The sequence below is a fragment of the Podarcis pityusensis genome, assembly GCF_964106645.2.
Source record: "Podarcis pityusensis genome assembly, chromosome: W".
NCBI lineage: Eukaryota > Metazoa > Chordata > Lepidosauria > Squamata > Lacertidae > Podarcis > Podarcis pityusensis.
In genome coordinates, this window is record NC_138045.1 from 23,628,989 (window position 1) to 23,648,575 (window position 19,587).

Sequence of the window (19,587 nt, forward strand, 5' to 3'; positions counted from 1 at the left end):
CCTTCATTAGCTACAGATGCCATCCTCACTCCCATCACCAACTGACACCTTGTCAGTGCTAGCCGCAGAAGAATTCATAGAGGAGTTGGCAGCCATCCATGAGTTACTAAAGGAGCATCTGAACTGTACCAAAGAGGCCTATAAGCAGGCAGCTGATGCTCACCACCAGCCTGGCCGTGAGATCAAGGTGGGGAATCAAGTGTGGTTGTCAACATGCGATTTGCCGCAAACAGGCAGATGCAAGAAATTAGAGCATCAGAGAGTGGGTCCGTTTGAAGTGATAGACTAGATTAATCCTGTGACTTTTAGACTCAAGTTGCCTGCATTCATGAAGATTCACCCCATGTTCCACAGATCTTTGTTATCAACGGTGGTGCCTGCACATCCGTATCAGACTCCTACGGCAGCTCCTCCACCTCCTGTCATAGTGGAAGGAGAGGAGGAATATGAGGTAGAGCAGATTTTAGACTCTCAGTGGCGACGGAAGAAGTTGTAGTACTTGATTGGGTGGAAAAGGTATGGGTCAGCAGAGCGATCATGGGAGCATGCAGAGCAGGTTCATGCACTCTAATTGCAAAGGGTGCATGCAGGTCACCCCCATAAACCCAAACTGGCTGAGTGGAGGGAGGAGGAGGAGAGCTTTAGAGGAGGGGGGGGTGTGAGACCAGACTGAGGATTACAGCTCTGAAGAGGAATGGTGGGAACCTCCACCTCTTCCTGCTCCTGACCAGGATCCTGAAGCTGCCCTGGAACAATGGAGTAGTATAGATTTAGAGAATTAGTTTGCAGAGGGACATAGTTTGGAAAACAACAGCTGGGCAAAGCTGAGTGGGGAACAGCTAGGAAAAGCAGAACAGGAAGAGAGAGAGATAACTCACTCCCCTTTGCTGGAAAGTGTCCAGCCTATATCTCCCAGGGTAAGGAGAGCTGCTATGCAGAAGGCTCAGTGGTTGCAAGATCAGGTGGCAAGAAGGGGAAGTGATGAAGATAAAGTGGGGGTAAGTAGGAGGGAAGCTTAATTGGGAGCACCTTTCCTCCAAGAATGGCTGTGTTGTTCTTTTGCTCTGATCATTAAACAATCTTAAACTGGTAAGGGACTCTAATTGCTTTGTTCTGCTGATGCATGGCCAAAGGGAGGGAGGAAGCCATTTCTCCGAAGCTTGACACTGGGTGCTTTACCAGCTCTTAAGTCCAACACTGCAACCATTGTACAGTTATTAATAAATTTATTACCTGCAGGTCCAGGGCTTCCAGGTGACACCTATACATGGGGAACTGTCTGAATTTCCAGGGAAAGGGAATCTGTGATTTACAGCTCTTTCTCCACATAACTCTGCATCCAGCTGTGGGGGACGCCCCTGCTCAGGTGCTCCTGCCCTCTCCCCCACACCCACTGTGGTCAGTGGAAGAATGGGAGCTCTCCTGTTGAATGGGTCTCTGTAGACAGGTGCCATGTGCAGAGTGGATGACCCTCATTCATGGGGGGAAAAGTGAAACTCTTCAGGCACCAGGCGGCACAACATCATGTCAGCCACCTCATACTTGCATTGTCCTCAAGGGCCATTCTTGTGAGTGTTGGGAGCTGCTCAGGGTGGTGGATGCTAGACTTTCCCAGACAGTTGAAGGCATCATGATGCATCATTGGCTATGGTGTGTTTTCATATTGCACCAAAAGCCCAAACAAGCCTGGAGGATGCAGACTAGCTGCCAAATCGTTTTTAATTATTTTCTAAATTTTACCAACTCAACCACAAATTAAAGCAAATTTAATGCAATTTTTCCAAAGATTGGTTTCCCGCACACCATCGTCAATGTGTCCATAATTTCCTCTTGTTGCTGCATTATTTTCCCAGTTATTTCTAACTCACATTCCATTCCTTGCAATTAACCTTCTTGTAGGAATAACGGAGACGACAGGAGGTTGAATGCACGTGAGCTGTGCAGGAGCAAGCTGACATGCATGCTACAAACAAGCTGCCGGCTAGCTCTGTAGAGGCTCCTTTTATTAGCAGAAGTCAACAATTGGAAACAGTAGTGAAACCACCCTGAACTTAATGTTTTCCCATCTAAGCACATTTACAGCGTTTGCAAATACACGTGTCAGCAGGTGTTTCCCTCAGATGTTCCCCATCTTGATTACGTCTGCGTTCCCGGTCATGCTCCAGCCAAGTGTTATGTCTAACAAACAAATTGTGAAAGGACAAAAGGTCGGGAAAAACCCTGTTTTCTAGCCAAGAAAGCAAAAGGTCAGGGAAAGCAGGCACAACGCTCTTTGACATACTGTTGCATGTCTGGTGTGAGGTTTGCTTTCGCAAAGTGGAGCGTTACCTCCACACTCCTATTACAATTTTTTAAAAAACTTATTATCCTTAACCATCAGCTATCCACTTGCCAATTCTTGCACATACAATATTTTAACATTTCCAGTATCTACAAGTGAGGTTACTCAACAAATTATCAATCCACAATAAATCAATAAGTATTATTTCTAAAATTAAATTCCTTTCCTTCTGCATGTATGAAAATATAGGAATTCTTATTGCCCCACATTTGAACTATAAATTGAGCCCAAAGTTAATTTTTGACAATTTAAGATGCCTTTCAGGAAAATAAAATGTCCTCCTGGGTCTTTTAAAATGTCTTCTTTTAAATGTAATATGTGGAGAGATCCAAATATTGAATTTTCAGCAGCAGAGTGCAATGTCACCTTAGATTGATTCATTAATGGCTTTGATTCTAATTGTTTTTTCATTGGGTTTCTTGTAGGAAAATACAATCTGAAGGTTTTTGTTTCAATTCATTCCAAACCCTTCTCCTTTTAATCTGATTTCCCAGGCCATACACATTCCATGAGGAGATTTTATTGCTCATGTTAACATTTGAGTATAATGCTTTTTATATTGGGCATTTATCCGCATGCAAAGTTTTTTATAACTACTGTGCATACAAAGATTACTTAGGCCTTGCACCTGGTACTCCAATGCATTATAACTTTTATCAGGTTTAAGTTTTTATTCTTTCAACAAGTTATTATCTCTTCTGAGTTTGTTTAGTCTCCTGGGTTCAAGTTGTTTAGGGCTTTGTGGATTAACACAAGAACCTTGAACTTGGCATGGTAAGAAATTGAGGAAGAGCTGTAGCTCAGCAGTAGAGCCTTGTATGCAAAAGGTCCCAGGTTCAGTTCCTGGAATCTCCAGGTAGGGTCAGGAATGTTCCCTGCCTGAAACCATGGAGAGTCGCTGCCAGTCAGTGTGGACCATACTGAGCTAGATGGACCAAGTATAACACAGTTCCCTATGTCCATAGTTAAGCCAGCCTTTAATTCAGAACCACAAGGACTGGAATCTTAGTTCATTTTTAGGGGAAGGGCACATCACAGTGCCCCATAGTGGTACAACACACACTTTGCATGCAGGAGGTCCCATGTTTAATCCCTGGTCTCTCCAGGTAGGGTTGTGTGATATCACTGCCTTAAACCACAGAGAACCACTGTCTGTCAGGGTTGACAGTACTGAGCTAGATGGACTAATGGTCTGACTCGATATGAAGAAGCTTTCTATATTACCTTTTAATTCATCTCTTTACTTTACTTTTAGGGGAAAGACCATAGTTCAGTGGTTGAACAACTGCTTTACATGAAAAAGGTCCCAGGTGCCATCCTTGGCATCTCCAGGGAGAGATGGGAAACACTGCCATCTGAAACCCTGGAGAGCTGTTGCCAGTTAGCAACACTGAGCTAGATGGAATAATGGTCTGACTTGGTGTAAGGCAGCTTCCTCCTACATTCCCAAATTGGTAACTGGTAGTGATTGAGGCAGTAATAAGACTGGAAGAGAGTAACCCATGAGGGGACTCAATCTGAAGCCTCATTTTATAAGTGCACAGCTGGGTAAACAGGTGCATGTGCAATTAACCGCTCCCTTCACAGTACACTTGTGCACCCCACCACACAATTCCTCTCAGTTAATTCCTCAAATAGGTCTTTGGTGATTAGAGAAAGAATAATAAAAGAATAGAGTTGTAGAGTTGGAAAAGACCCTGAGGTGTTGGGTGATAATGCCGAGGCCTGGTGCCTCCCCCCAACGCAGCATTGCCCGGGATTCTTCACTCCAGTCTCCCGTCACGCTGATGTGGCCCATATCCAGGGACATGAGCACACAATGAGCAGAGTTCAAAACACAAGCTCAGCCTTGAGGAGTAACATCTAAGCCAAATTATTACAAATTAAATCAAACGTAACAGAACAAAGAAAACATGGTTCCTCTCTCTGTCTTCTTCGGACAGAGAGCTGCAAAAGCTATACAGAGAGGAAACAGGGTATCTCCCTTTCTGCCCACAAGACTCCAATAATCAGTGCTGGAATGTAAACAGACATGTGACATGGAACAATCCCACACACACATCTGCAGCATGGGAGGAATGGAATTCTGAACATCCTCCCCCATTTCATGTAACCCACTGCTGCAGTATTTCAGCCTAACTGCAACCGCTGTACATAAACCTGAAGTTGTTCCCTGTCAAAACTTTTGACAACAGATCTGCTATCGGACAGATGGTCTCACATTTCACTCTAGATTACTTTGGTATACAGAGGAGTTCATGGTTGACTCAATGACTACAAGGTTCCCAGGTTCTGTGGCTGCAAACCAAGCCCAATTCATCGCCCCTTCACCAGCGTGCTTGACAGTTGGTATGAAGTGTTTGTGCTGATATGCTGTGTTTGGTTTTTGCTGAACATAGCAATGTGCATTATGGCCAAACACCTCCACTTTGGTCCCGTCTGTCCAAAGGACATTGTTCCAGAAGTCCTGTGGCTTGTTCAGATGCAACTTTGCAAACCAAAACCGTGCTGCCATGTTCTTTTTAGAAAGAAGAGGCTCTCTCCTAGCAACCCTTCCAAACAAACCATACTGGTTCTGTCTTGTTCTAATTGTACTGTCATGAACTTTGACATTTAACATGCTAATTGAGGCCTGTAGAGCCTGAGATGTAACTCTTTTGTTTCTTGAAATTTATCTAAGCATTGCACAGTCTGACATTGGGGTGAATTTGCCGGGACATCCGCTTATGGAAAGATTGGCAACTGTCTTGATTGTTTTTGTTAGGTGTGCGTGCAGGAGCCAGGCCCTGTGACCAATAGGACTTTGTAGGACTGGGGCCTTCCTAAGTTTGTTCTGAAGAGGCAAGGCGCGGCCTCACAGGTGAGGCCGATTGGTAACTCATAGCACCTGGTGGCAAGAGCTGGGAAGGCATATAAGGTCAGCATTTCCCTTCGGCTCTCTGCCACAGCAGCACGCTTCATTCCTTGCTGCGTTTGGCTTCTTGCTTCCTGACCCTCGGACCTTTGGCTTCTTGACTCCCGGCTTTCTGACACTCGGACTCTTGGCTTTCTGACTCCTGGCTTCTGGACCCCCGTTCCTGCTCCTACCCCACCATCTTGCCCTCGGTCCTGACGTCTCCTGCCGGGACTTCAATCACCCGTGAACCGGACCATGATAGTTTGCTGTGACCAACCTATGTCCTGGCCAGGGTGCAAGATGGACGGAGCCCAGCCTGTTGATCATGTCACGGTGCTGCAGAACCTCCACACGCAGGTAGCTACACTCCAGGGGGAGGTTCAAGCACTTCAAGTGGCCCCTGTTGCGGCCCCGGCCCAACATGTTCCCCCTGTCCCATCGCCGGAGAGGTTCAGGGGGGAGCATGGGGCTCTTTGAGGCTTTGTAAGGCAGTGTTGGCTGATTTTCGCCACCTGTGCAGCAGACTTTCCCACCCCACGGAGCCAGGTGTGCTTTATGGTCAGCCTACTCGCGGGCCTGGCACTTTCTTCTTTTTTTCAAATAATTTTTATTAACAGGCCAATCACATCACATTATCCAAATCACATTAGTTCCAAATTATACAGCCAAATTTTAAATTTTGTTGGGGGTACCCATACATCAAGCTCTGAACGAGTCCAAACATCACTTAAATTACTGCTTTAATTAAACAGTTCTATCCAGTTCAATCCAGATAGTTCTTTATTACTTTCTTCATCTTCTTGTTGTTATCGTATATTCCTTTCTTTGCGATCTCTGATAATTTTCACAAGCAGATTGGAAACAGGTATCCTCTGTGTGGGTTTTGTACTCTCCAAAGATCATATCGCTCAGGGACAGCCGCTGTTCCACGCTTCCATAAAAAAATTAATCTTCGGTCTGTCCTTTAATTTTCTCAGACTTGCCAAGTATATCAGGAGGCTCTGTCAGGTCAAGATTACATTCCAACAATCCTTCTCATTCCAATGGTCCTGATTCTCCTCCCCCTGTCCTTCTTTCTCCGGCAAGCCTGTCTTGGCGAGACGCCATTTTTTAACTGCGTCATAAAATTTTCCTCCGTTCTCATTGTTTACCAATCCTCTCTTTAGCTATAATCCATCCCACACAGTTCTTGAATTCCTGCTTGTGGCTAGTAAAACGCAACGATCTTATTTCTTTCTGGGGTGAAGGGTTATTAATATCACATAGTACAAAGGGGGGGGGAGTTTTTTTCCTCCACCCCCCCTTCATTCCAAACATGCAGTCTCATAATGGTAGTTCATCAGAAGATTTACTTATCCGTCCATCACTCCCGGTCACAGAGATCCATTAATCAGCAGTCTTATCTCTCGAGCGTTGCTTGATGTATGGGCTTCAGCTTCATTCCAATCATATGTTTCCAATTATAATTCCGAGCTGAAGCTAACCAGCACGCGCTGATTGGAATCGGCGTCAGGAAGAGCTGACCTCATCGAGGGCTCGTGCCAAGTGACCGGCACCCCCATCTCACGGATCCGGGGGTGCATTGTGGACACCGCTGGCAAGTCAGCCCCCCCCACCTCCTGGGGGGGGTAGGAAGACTGCATACTTCCCATAGCAGCCTCTTAATTACCTCGTATGGGTCAGAGAGATGTTATTGTCGGCCATCTTCCAATGCGCCACCTGGTGGCCCCCCGGGCCCGGCACTTTCTTAGGTCACTCCGTACCTTGAGGCCGACGACCCTCTGCTGGGGAATTTGGACGACTTCATTGCCGCCCTGGAGGGCATGTTTGGGGAGCCGAATCGCGCCCAGACGGCTGAAATGGCCCTGCAGAACCGAGTACGCCTCAGAGTTCTGTCGGTGGGCTGCGGACACCCTATGGAATGAAGCTGCCTGCCGGTTCCACTTCCATCAGGGACTTCATCCCTGCATTAAGGATGAACTGGCTCGGGTGACCCCCCCCCCCCAGCAGCCCTGACGGACTTTATCACGTTGTGTGTTAACACTGACACGCGCTTGTCTGAGAGAGATTCCAAGCGCAGATCGAGGGAGTCCCTGGGGTCCAGTGCTGCAGTGGTGTTGGAAGAGGAGCTCATGCAAGTAGGTGCGGCCCGCCGCTCCCTCTCTAGCCAAGAGAATAGTCGGAGGCGGGCCCTGGGACTGTGCTTGTATTGTGGAGAGGGGGGCCATTTCGCAGTAGAGTGTCCGGCGAAGAGGCTCGCGTCGGGAAACGCCAAGCCCCGGCTGCGCTAGGAGGGTCTCAGCCGGGGCCCAATCACTGCACACCCCATTTCCTGCTCCCTATCCGCATTCTCCTTCCCCAGGGGGGCATGCTAACCCTGGAGGCAATGACAAACAAAGCAGGGCAAAGGCTAATAGAGTTCTGCCAAGATAACAAGCTGGTCATCACAAACACGCTTTTCCAACAACACAAGAGATGACTCTGCACATGGATGTCACCAGATGGGCAGCATCAAAATCAGATTGATTATATTCTCTGCAGCCAAAGACGGAGAAGCTCTATAAAGTCAACAAAAACAAGACCTGGAGCTGTCTGTGGTTCAGATCATCAGCTTCTTACAGCAAAATTCAAGCTTAAACTGAAGAAAGTGCTGATAAGATAGGGAGCTGAATCTCTTAAAGCAGTTGTGAATAAACTTATGGTCATCAGTGTTTGGGGCATAGACATTTACTATTGCTATTTCTGTCCCTTCTGTTCTAATTACAATTATTAAGCATCGACCATCTTTCCTCTCTTATTATATCTTGTATTTCATAAGGCCAGCCTTTCCTAAAAAAAATTGTGACTCCCCTAGCATTTTCGTCTAAGTTTGTTGAAAGAACTTCTTTTACCCACTGACATTTCATGAGCCCCTTGTTCTGTCAAATGTGTTTCCTGTAATAAACCTATATCAGCCTTTAATGACTGTAGATATTTGAGTGTTAGGATTTGTTTTTTCTTTTCCTTTAACCCCTTGACATTCATACTTATAATTCTCATTATGACTTTAATCTGTAAGCTTTCTTGTCCTCTATTTTATCTTTAGCAAAATTGTTTGGAAGGCCTAATATAAACCAAATATACTAAAAATTATTATCGCTCCAACCTGAGTCATATATCAACCATGCTTATATTTAACATATGGATTACAAAATATATGAATAATTAACATTCTTACATATCTAAATATAAATAAGGCAGACTTTACCCATTATATCTATATACACACTGAAATTAACTTTAAGTATTCCCAATCAAAAAATTATTATTTGAAAATATTCAAAAAAGGAAGTAGAGAAAAAAAGGAGAAAGGTGTAAAGTAGTTCTATCAACAGTAAAAAGGATTCTGAAAGGGTAGGCTCAAATATATACCAATAGCCAACAATTAATAATATAATATTAGCACTAACGGTAAGAAAAGAAAAAGAAAACTACTTAATACACTCAACAATAAAACAGAAATAAATAACGAAAAAAGGGGGGGAACCAAATGCACGACTTCTGCTCTGTAGGAGACGCAAACGTTCACCCCTTTGAGCTCCTAGGTTCACATATATATAATAGGAGCTTTTAACTTGGCACATAAGGAGCCCTTTATATAGATAAGAAAACAACATATATTACTTAGTTTGATACTTATTAAATGGCAAATCAATATCTCCACGGATGTTCAGCTTTTATAGTAATATTTATTGTACCACTGCCATTATTAAATTGCTAATTTATCTGGGGTTTCATAGCTCTATACTAAGGAAGCTTTGTTCAGAGGGTGAATCAACATGAGTCAGTGGTTCTTCAATCAGGAAAGTCAAGTTGAAAGAGAGCTTCAAAATGGAGGGTGGCTGCCCCGCCCTTTTCCAAGTCAAGTAGGAGAGGGAGGAAGGAAAAAAATACTCCCCTTACCCTTCACCTTGGCTCTTTATCCACATTTATTGCTTGTAAATAGGATATTGCATTATCATGATTTTGAAAGCGGCGCAGTTCATCATTTATCTTTAGGCAGAAAGTAGCCGGGAATATTGTGAAATGCTGTATTTTTAATTCCCTTGCTAGCTTACGAGCAGGGGCAAATAGTCATCTCTCTTCTGCCACCATTGGACCATAATCTGGGAAAATATAGATTTTGTTTTTCCTCCATTCAAGGGCTTTAGCATTTGATTTCCCCCGGAAATTTTTAAGAATATCATCTCGCACCCTTGTGCGTGCAAATTGAATTATTGTTATATATGTTTCCCCTCTTGCTTTCTTGGTTTTCAGTGGGAAACTTTTAACACCATTTATCTCCATCCTTAAATCCAGTTGTTGTAGCTCCAACAGTTCTGTTCAACAGTTCACAGTATATTCAATTGCCTGAATTCCTTCAGGTGGATGGTTTTTAAAACCTATAAGTTTAAGGTTGTTCCTTCTAAGTTCAGATTGCAGTTGGAGTAAGCGTTTGTTGGTCTGGTTCTGAGCTGCAAATGAAACTTTCTCCAAGACATTAACACACTGTTTAATTGTATCCATGCGCGATGTTAAGACTTGTAAATCAATTCTCATTTGTGAAGTGTCTTGTTTAATCGCTGAAATTTCTGTCTTAAGCGCCCCCATGTCTTCTTTTATTTGGTTTCCCTGCTCCAGTTCCAATGCTCTGTTATCAAAGCTTTTCTTTCTTTCTGTGGCTTTAGGGGAGTTAGAACTGATGCATCTCACTTCATTTTTTTTGAGACCGTGTTATTATTTGACTTGGTCTTCTAGCCCTACGCAAGCCCACAGCGTCTTTTTGAAATTCGATATTCCCCAGCTGGTAAAGTGCCGATAAGCTCAGTTATAGTTGTTCTGAAGTTCCCTCCACAGCCTTCCTCCAGTCCATAAATCATTAAATAGGTTTTAATCACCTTTAATTTATGCTTCTCCTTGCATTCTTGCTGCGGAGCTTCTCAGTGTGTCTGCTCACACCTCCATCTCAAAAGCAGAAATGATGATTAATAGCAAATATTTAAAAAGCTACAATGGGACCAATAATAATATCAGATCATACTACAGTGGTGCCTCGCAAGACGAATGCCTCGCAAGACGAAAAACGCGCAAGACTTTGAAAGAGTTTTCCGTTTTTTGAGTCGTTCCGCAAGACGAATTTCCCTATGGGCTTGCTTCGCAAGACGAAACGTCTTGCGAGTTCTTGCGAGTTTGTTTCCTTTTTCTTAAAGCCGCTAAGCCATTAATAGCTGCTAAGCCGTTAATAGCCGCTAAGCCGCTAATAGCCGCTAAGCCGCTAATAGCCGTGCTTCGCAAGACAAAAAAAACGCAAGACGAAGAGACTCGCGGAACGGATTAATTTTGTCTTGCGAGGCACCACTGTATGCTAGAAACCACATTGCAACTCTTACCAGAAGTTAGAGAAAGGCTTACTTGGAGATTAGAATCTGCCCTTTTACACAAAAGGGATGTATTTGATAAAATTAAGGCAAGAATAGAATAATTTTATATCCATAATGATCCCGCACAATATGAAGAGGCCTTACTATGGGATACACTAAAGGCTGTTCTTACAGGTGAATTTGTAAGTACAAGCATCTGTATTAAAAAGGAAAGAACCAAAATGAGAGACACTTTAATGACAGAGATCATTAAACTTGAACTGCATAAACAAATTGGGAACAAAAAAAATCACATAGCAAATTAAATACAGAAAAGAGCTGAATTACAGACACTAGCAATTGCGAAAATATCTGTCTCTGTGCAATAGCTAAATCAAAAATTTAATGAATTTGGTGCTAAAAATTCTAAATTATTAGCATATTAGTTAAAACAGTGAAATCTCAAAAATAGAATCAGGTCTCTAAAAACAATGGCTCACAAATATTTCATTCTAAATTGTTCAGAAATCAATTCAAAACATTTTATAATAAACTATATACAAAGGAAAACTTGAACTTGGGTTCAATCCAACAATACATAGAAACTAGTATGTTAGAGAAAATTACAGATGAACAAAAGCAGTCCTTAGCAGCACCAGTAATGCTGGAAGATATAACTAAAGCAATCAAGAAACTTGAACCACATAAAGCATCAGACATGGGTGGTTTACCTGGAAAATTAAAAACAAACAAACAAAAAACAACTGAGATATTGCCCCATATGCAAAGATTGTTTTACAGTGTATTGCCTGGCAAGACAGTGCCTAAATCATGGAAAGATTCTATAATTGTTGTGATACTGAAACCAGGTAACGATCCAGAAAATCTAGAAGCATGCAGGCCTATCTCCTTAATTGGACAAGATGCAAAAGAATTAACAAGCATATTAGAAGATAGAGTGGCAAAATACTACCAAACGTAATCCACATTGCTCAAGCGAGGTTTGTAATAGACACATAGCAGATCCTATACAGAAAATACTGAATGCAGCGTAAAATGAAAAAGCCTTAGGAATACCCTGTGCAATAGCCTCTCTAGATGCCCACAAGGCTTTTGACAAATTTCATTGAAAATATTCCAGCTGCTATCTAAAGTGAACTTTGGAAATGACCTTATACTAATTTTTAAAAATCTGCAGAGCAGTAGCAGAGCAGGAATACAGGTAAATGGACAAGACTCAGAACACTTGAGCATGCAAAGAGGCACCAAACAAGGATGCTCTTATTATCTGCAGTGTCAATGGAAGCACTGGCTAGTGTTATCAGAACTAATCAGAAAATAAAAGGAATATTAAGAAATGGACGTAGAATATTATTGAACCTCTTTGTGGATGATATTGCCCTAATGATTTTGGACTCAGAGACATCCTTGTCAGAGGCCACCAGGGAAATTGAATCATTTGGGGAAATAGCTGGACTATTTATCAATAAAACAAAATCAGAACTATTACGCCTGAACGTCCCCTCAGAAATGCAAGCAAAAATACAAATCCATGCTGACACGACCTTACAAGGGGCTGCTCAGGATTTTGTGGGAAGCATGGCCTCCATGTGGCTGTCCCTGAATAAGTTTGGCCCAACTCATAGTTGCGGACATTCCTTAGACCTGGTGTTCACCTCTATGGACGTGGGTGATCTGACGTTAAGTAAAAGTGAAACGAAAGAAGTGCCATAGTGGATCTCTCATGGATCTCTCAGCAGCCGTTGATACCATCAACCATGACATCCTTCTGGACCGTCTAGAGCAGCTGGGGGCACTGCTATGCAGTGGTTCTGCTCCTTTATCCTGGGCCGTGTCCAGAAAGTGGTGTTGGGGGATGAGTGTTCATCCCCCTAGACTTTCACTTGTGGGGTGCCTCAGGGTTCCGTCCTCTTCCCCATGCTTTTTAACATCTACATGAAGCTGCTGGGAGAGATCATCGGGGTTTGGGCTGGGTGTCCACCAGTATGTGGATGATACCCAGTTCTACCTCTCCTTCAAGTCAGAAACAGTGAGGGCAGTCAAGGTCCTGTGTAAGTGCCTGGAGGTGGTTGGAGGATGGATGGCGGCTAACAGATTGAGGTTGAATCCTGACAAGACAGAAGTAGTGTTTTTGGGGGACAGGGGGCAGGCGGGTGTGGGGACTGCCTGGTCATGAAGGACCAGGTGCGCAGTCTGGGAGTCATTTTGGACTCACAGCTGTCCATGGAGGTGCAGGTCAATTCTGTGTCCAGGGCAGCTGTCTACCAGCTTCACCTGGTATGCCGGCTGAGACCCTACCTGCCCACAATCTGTCTCACCAGAGTGGTGCATGCTCTGGTTATCTCCCGCTAGGACTACTGCAATTCGCTCCATGTGGGGCTACCTTTGAAGGTGACTTGGAAACTACAATTAATCCAGAATGCAGCAGCTAGAGTGGTGACTGGGAGTAGCCACCGGGACCATATAGCACTGGTCCTAAAACATCTACATTGGCTCCCAGTGCACTCCTTGAGGGAAAGGGCTGCTTTGGGGAGAGAGAGAGAGGGAGGGAGGGAGGGAGATGGTGCTGGACATTCCAGGATCCAGCCCTCGAGGAGAGGACTGCATTTCCTCCTCCCTCCCTGCTGTAAACGGATGAGCTCTCTCACATTCAAGGGAGGGGGGGACCCTTCCTAGCTGCTGCCATCCCACCCACGCGGGAAGGTGTGTGCACTGGCTCCTCCAAGAGAGAAAGGGCTGGTTTAGGTTTACTCGAAAGGAAGGGGTGGGTTGGATCCAGGGGAAAGGGCTTCTACAGGTTTCGTCCAGTTCTTAAGGTGGTGTTTGAAGGCTGTCAACTCTGCAGTTGAGTTTACCCAATTTCTGCTTCGAACTATGGGGGAAACCACTGTGGTTGACATGTGCCCCTGACTCATTTGAAAAACAGCAAGAGTCCTGGGGCACTTTAAAGGTTTAACACATTTATTATGGCATGAGCTTTTTGTGAACAACAATCTGTGCATCATGTTCTGATTATATAGGACCCTGTCCTCAATGTTATTTTCTTATGTTATTACAAGTATACAAAGTATGTATTTTTAAAAATATATTAATTTAGGATGAACTTTTCAGGTTTTATGGAAGCGACTATCATTTGTTATTATTTTTCTCATAAGCTCAGCCAAATATAATATGTTTAAGTTGAAGAATGACAATGGGAGAGTGTGGTAGATCACTGCCAGTTTTTGATATTGGATGGTAGATCTCAGGCTACTTGTAGCTGGACCTGCCTGCTGTAAGCCACCCAGAGTGGCTGGGAAAATCCAGCCAGATGGGCAGGGTATTAGTAGTAGTAGTAGTAGTAGTAGTAGCAGCATTAGGCTACGAGTGATTGCCGAAGAAGAAAAGGCTTGCAGTGTAAGGCTTCATTTACAATAAATGAATCAACAGTCAATGTGTTTCCTAAAAAATGGCTAGCTGCTGAAGTATTGCAATTAAAGAATTTAAAGTGGATTGGTGGCATTTTCCTTCAAAACAATAGCAAGGGCTTCATATGGCAGCTTCACCATTTCCTTCCTTTGGTGCAGGTATTGTATTTTCAGTATAAACAGGACTCCATGTTTGCACCTATACACACAAACACCACTTTTAATTGTTATCCAAGACATGGTGGGAAGGAAAAAGGCCAAGCAGGACATTCTGGGATCAAATCAGAAATCAGTATGGCTTCTGTAATTCCGGAACTCTCCCTGGAAAATAGAGACACCAGGAAGGTGTCAGGCTTTGGGGAATTCTAACCCCCCCCCCCCCCAGTGGCAGCAAGAGGCACAGAAAAACAAGGGAGTTCTTACTAATGAATTTATTACTTTTTTCAAATTAAAAAAAGGTGGCCCTGAATATAGGAATCAGGCATTTAGTGTTGTGGTCCCTACCTGTCAGGAATGAGCCAGCTCCTAGTGGAACTTTTCAGCCGGCTGCAGAACAGAGCGGTTTAGATTTGATGCAGGTGGAACAGCGGCCAGTGCCGACTCCCCTGGACATTGGAATGCCGGTTGCCAAGGGAACGACTGAGAGCGGGCTGGAACACAGCCAAAGCTCTCAGGAAGCTCAAACAGGCATGAACAGACACAGAGATAGTCTATCAGAAAAGGAAGAGGCTGGAGCTGATCCAATAAGTCTGAAGAGTTGGTGAATGGGAGGGCTGCTAGACGGGAAGGAAAGCAAGAGATTAAAGGTGCAAAAGTTCAATATCTTCTGTAGGAACTGGAAGAAGTCTTCAGAAGGGTCATCTTGAGTGATAATGTCAGCGGCTTCGTTAGAGCCATCCGGAGCTATCTGTTTTTGCAATAAATCCTCCTTTTTAATTACGTACGTTACTGTATTATCAAGCTGGAACCTGGACTCCTGACACTAGCCTTTGAAATTCCCTCCCCCTTTGAATGTTAGATGGGCACAATCTCTGTTGTATTTCCAACACCTATGGAAGAGCTCCCTCATCCCAGTGTGCATCTGTATTGGAATTGTTTTTAGATATTTTGATTGGCTTATTGCTTGCATTTTTTATGCTGACCAGAGCATGATGAGAATTGCAGTCCAAAACATCTGAAGGGCATGCCAGGGTGGCAAGGACTGATCTAATCCATGTGATTGGATCTTCCTACTTCCACGCATCTTTGATAACTGCTGAAAATATAAAGTGGAAGACTGAGCAGGTTCTACCTCCCTTTTCTTCCTCCCCTCTTGCTTCCTTGCAGGTGGAGAGAATATCAAGAACATAAACCAACAGTCTGGGGCCCATGTAGAGCTCCAGAGAAACTCACCTCCCAGCACAGACCCCAGCATACGGATGTTCACCATTCGGGGTGTCCCCCAGCAGATTGAGCTTGCGAGACACCTCATAGATGAGAAAGTTGGTGTGAGTTGCTGCTCCTTCTCTTCCCTTCTGTTTGCTTCTTCCTTTTTTAAAAATAAAATAATGTTTTGCAGATTACAGTACAGTATGATCACATCTTACACACAATTAACTTGTGTGATTTCAACCTTGTGTGGTTGAAAACTAACTGGTTGAAATCCTGCAAATTAATTGCACACAAGCTTGGCACAGAAAGAGCTTTTAAACTCTCTGCCTTGCTTAGAAGGTAAAGATGGTCACGCAGGGACAGATACGCCATTCCCAGAATGTAACCCTTGCACAACACACAATCATACTATACATTAAAGACCAATGATAGCAAAACATTTACATAATTTTCTTGTGTCATCATTACACCTTTGAGAGAAGAAAATGCTAAGGAGTAAACCTACAAAAATCCAGACTGGAGTCCCTAAAATGGTTGGATGGCGCCTTGTATGCCTACTTCGGGCAACTCCTGCAGCCAAGCTGGTGCCAAATATATTGCTCTGCTTTCATTTGGACCACATCTCAAGGCAGAGAGGTGGATTTTGTTGTCTGGGTGGCCCAGGACCTCCATACACACTGCCCAGGCTTGCACCCCAGAAGAGGTCGATTTGATGCTGCTAACGCAGCGGTTTGACTTCTCGAGACAGATGGATGCCAACAACATTTTTGCCACTGTACAGACAGGAAAATTGTTCTGTGGCCCAGAGCCCCATTCAACACTCACTATGTACCTTGCATAAGAATTTTGGGGTCATTTACCAGCAAAATTAGACAGGCACCTAATGTCACAGTGTTCAGATGCCTATTTGAAGGCATTTTTTATTTAAGAAGACTTTCCCCTTTGGGTGACCTGATCACTTATGGAATATTAATTATTTGCAACTACAGTTTTATTGTTTCTTTAGGATTTGTAATACAAGAATTGATTGCTTTTAGAGGTTTGTAGGAATGATTTTATTGCTTTTTTTAGAAAGCAGGTTTTGTTGTGTTTATCCTGTTTTATCTTGTACTCTGCTTTGAATAGCCTCTGGCCATGAATCTGTTTATAAATCTGTTAAATGAAATAAAATTATTCATATTGAGAAGCCTTCCACAGCTCCTTAACTCTTAGATGCACTCTCAATTACCTTGTAGCCTGAGTGACAGAAAGGTCAATTAATTACCTGTTTGTTCCTTCTCCAGTGTACTGGTCTGGGTGGCCCTGGGGGTTTCAGCCAGAGCCCCTTCAATCAAGCACCTGCTGCACCTCACCAAAAGTACGTAGCCATCTTGCTTGCATTCCCATCACCGTTAGATCCTCCCCACTCCCCAGCCCACCAAATATAGCTGTAGTTGTGATGGTAGCATTAAGCAGCATCCTGGGTTCATGATGCTTTTACAGAAGAACAAGTCGTCTATGCTTTTCCCTGAGAAACTTAAATAAATTCTGTAATTTTGAGGTGCCTGGATTGGGAGGGGGGAGGGGCAGGCAGGGGCTGTGGCCACATGCAGCCTTGGATGGCCAATAAATATAGTTGGGACTTTCCTTCCCATCATAAAGCTCATTGGTACCTTCCAGGAAGACTCTTGGATTATTGGTTGGGCAGGGAACGTTCTTGCCATTAATTAAAATCAAGTATGGGAAACCTGTGGCCCTCATGTTGCTGAACTACAACTCTCATCATCCCTGAACATTGGCCATGCTTGCTGGGGCTCATGGGAGGTGTAGTCCAGCAACATGTGGGGGGAAGTAGCGAAAGATTCCCTACACCTGATTTTTTTTTTAAAAAAAACTCCACTGGAATCAGTGTTCTTTTTTAATATTGATGAGTTGGTAGTGAAACGAGTCCAGAGCTAATCTTGTGCATACTATGGTCTGTTTCAACCCTTTTTGACAAATTTTAATATGGACACATCATTGTGGATGGACCAGCTCCTTTTCCCTTCAATCACTAATGATCTTGTCCTCCACAGCGGTCCTCAGACCTTCATGACGCAGGGTTGGGGTGGCACTTATCAGACGTGGCAACAGCCTGGGCAGCAGGTTCCAAGTAAGTGTCTTGTAATCGTAGAGCTTCCAAAAATCACCCAGTTTAAGTTGATTGAGTTAAAGAGTGGGGGGACCTCTTGCCCTCTATATGTTTCTGGGCTACATCTCCCATTGACCATTGGCCATGCTGATGGGAGTCATAGTTCGGCTACATATGGAGGGCCACAGGTTCCCCACCACTGGACTCTTAAAGGAAACATTTCTTCAAACATGCAATATCTGGAGTTGTATATCATGCAGCACCTCAGTTTGCTACTGCTCAAGCACTGGTTAAACATGAGCATGTGAGAACTACTAGCAAGAATAATAGAATCTTAGAGCTGGAATGTACCCAAGGGTCATCTACTCCAACGCCCTGCAATGCAGGAATCTCGGCGAAAGCATTCATGACAAATGGCCATCCAAACTCTCTTTATAAACCTCCAAGGAAGGAGAGTCCACCACCTCTCATGGGAGCCTGTTCCACTGTTGAATAGCTCTTACTGTCAAAAAATTTTCCCGAATGTTTAGTTGAAATCTCCTTTCTTGTCACTTGAAGCCATTGGTTCAAGTCCTACCCTCCAGAGCAGATATTTGAAGATGGCTATTTCTTTTCAGTCTCCACTTTTCCAGGCTAAACATACCCAACTCCTTCATGCGCTCCTTGTAAGGCTTAGTTTCCAGACCCTTGATCATCTTGGTTGCCCTCCTCTTCACACGTTCCAGTTTGTGGAGCCCAGAATTGGACACAGTATTCTAGGTGGGGTCTGAGCAAGGCAGAATAGAGTGGTACTATTACTTCCCTTGATCTGGACACTATACTTCTGTTGATGCAACCTAAAATAGTGTAACCTTTTTTGCTGCTGCATCACACTGGTGGTTTTTTTAAAATGTATTTTTATTTTTTTTAAATATTGGTTTTCAAAAGTATGAGCAGTGCCGGCTTCCGGTTTGGCAGGGACACCATGAAGAAGTGCGGAATAGCCTCTCGGGGAATTCTGAGCAGCGCGGGGGCTTTTTAGAGGTCCGCAAGTACCCTGCGGACCTTGGAACCTCAAGGGGAATACCTTGAGGGACGGAGCACCCAGTGGTGCCCAGACGTGCTCTCCTGCTTCTTGGGTTTAAATAATAATCCGAGGACAGGATAGAGCTGCGGGCGCGAAGGGGAAGCACCTCGGACCTCACGCTGTGCAGTCTCAGGCTTCTGATGAAAGTGCCAAGTTTCCACGATAAAATTGAATTCCGAAAAATGGGATATTTTTAAACACTGACAATCGGGAGGAATTCAAAGAATTTGACCAGCCAAGGGATGCAAAAAGGGAGTTCGTCCTGGCTGCAGTGTAAAGATGGCGCAGAGAACAAAGACATAAGAACAAAGGCGGAAGTGAAAGTTCCTGCTGAGTAAGTGTAAAACTGAAACTCCTCAGAGGCACTGCACTGAGGCAAACGCCATTTTATAACGTTGAAAGAGGGAAAAGAGTTAAAAAGGGACTTTGTTTCTCTTCTTTTCTTGCGAAGACTTTGTGGCTCGGTGGGAGAAACAGTAACGTGTTGAGCTCCAGCCCAGAGACTCAGATACTTTGTATAAAACTTTATATAAAACAGAGGGGAATGCTGGCAACATTGGAAGGGACTGACAAGTGAAAGTGGGACAGAGCAGTAAAAGTTTTAAAGTGTGTTGCAGAGATCCCTAAGCCTCTCATCTCTGATTAAATGGACATAGAAGAGGTTTGAATTGAAACTGTGATCATTCTCATACCCCCACTGGAATGAGAAGGGAGGAATTTAATTTGGAAAAACGCTTTATACCCAAATATCCTTTGAGGATTAAGCCTGCGAGTGGCTAGAAAAATCACCTCCCTGGCTCCCTGATTGGATTACAACTCCACCTGGATCTATAAATTGGATTGAGCCAACAAGTGGCGGAAGACCAGAAAAGGACCTTTAAATTGAGACAGTAGTTGGGACAAGGTCTATATATTTCTGACTTGTATTACTTCTTTTTTCCTTTCCTTTTCTTTTGAGACAGTACTTGATGTGCATTTAAATGGGTGATCTTTAAAG

The 19,587-nt window shown here is 43.8% G+C and overlaps 1 protein-coding gene across 1 annotated transcript in view; it reads left to right on the forward strand.

The window, feature by feature from the left end:
- The window catches only part of LOC308467640 (far upstream element-binding protein 3-like), a gene marked incomplete at both ends in the record, with an annotated part of 97,571 nt that overhangs the window by 29,765 nt on the left and 48,219 nt on the right, over positions 1 to 19,587 (forward strand). The window contains 3 exons of the mRNA XM_080989371.1: positions 15,370 to 15,530; positions 16,698 to 16,771; positions 17,469 to 17,545. Coding sequence (XP_080845497.1) covers positions 15,370 to 15,530; positions 16,698 to 16,771; positions 17,469 to 17,545 — 312 coding nt within the window. The remainder of the gene's footprint in view (positions 1 to 15,369; positions 15,531 to 16,697; positions 16,772 to 17,468; positions 17,546 to 19,587) is intronic.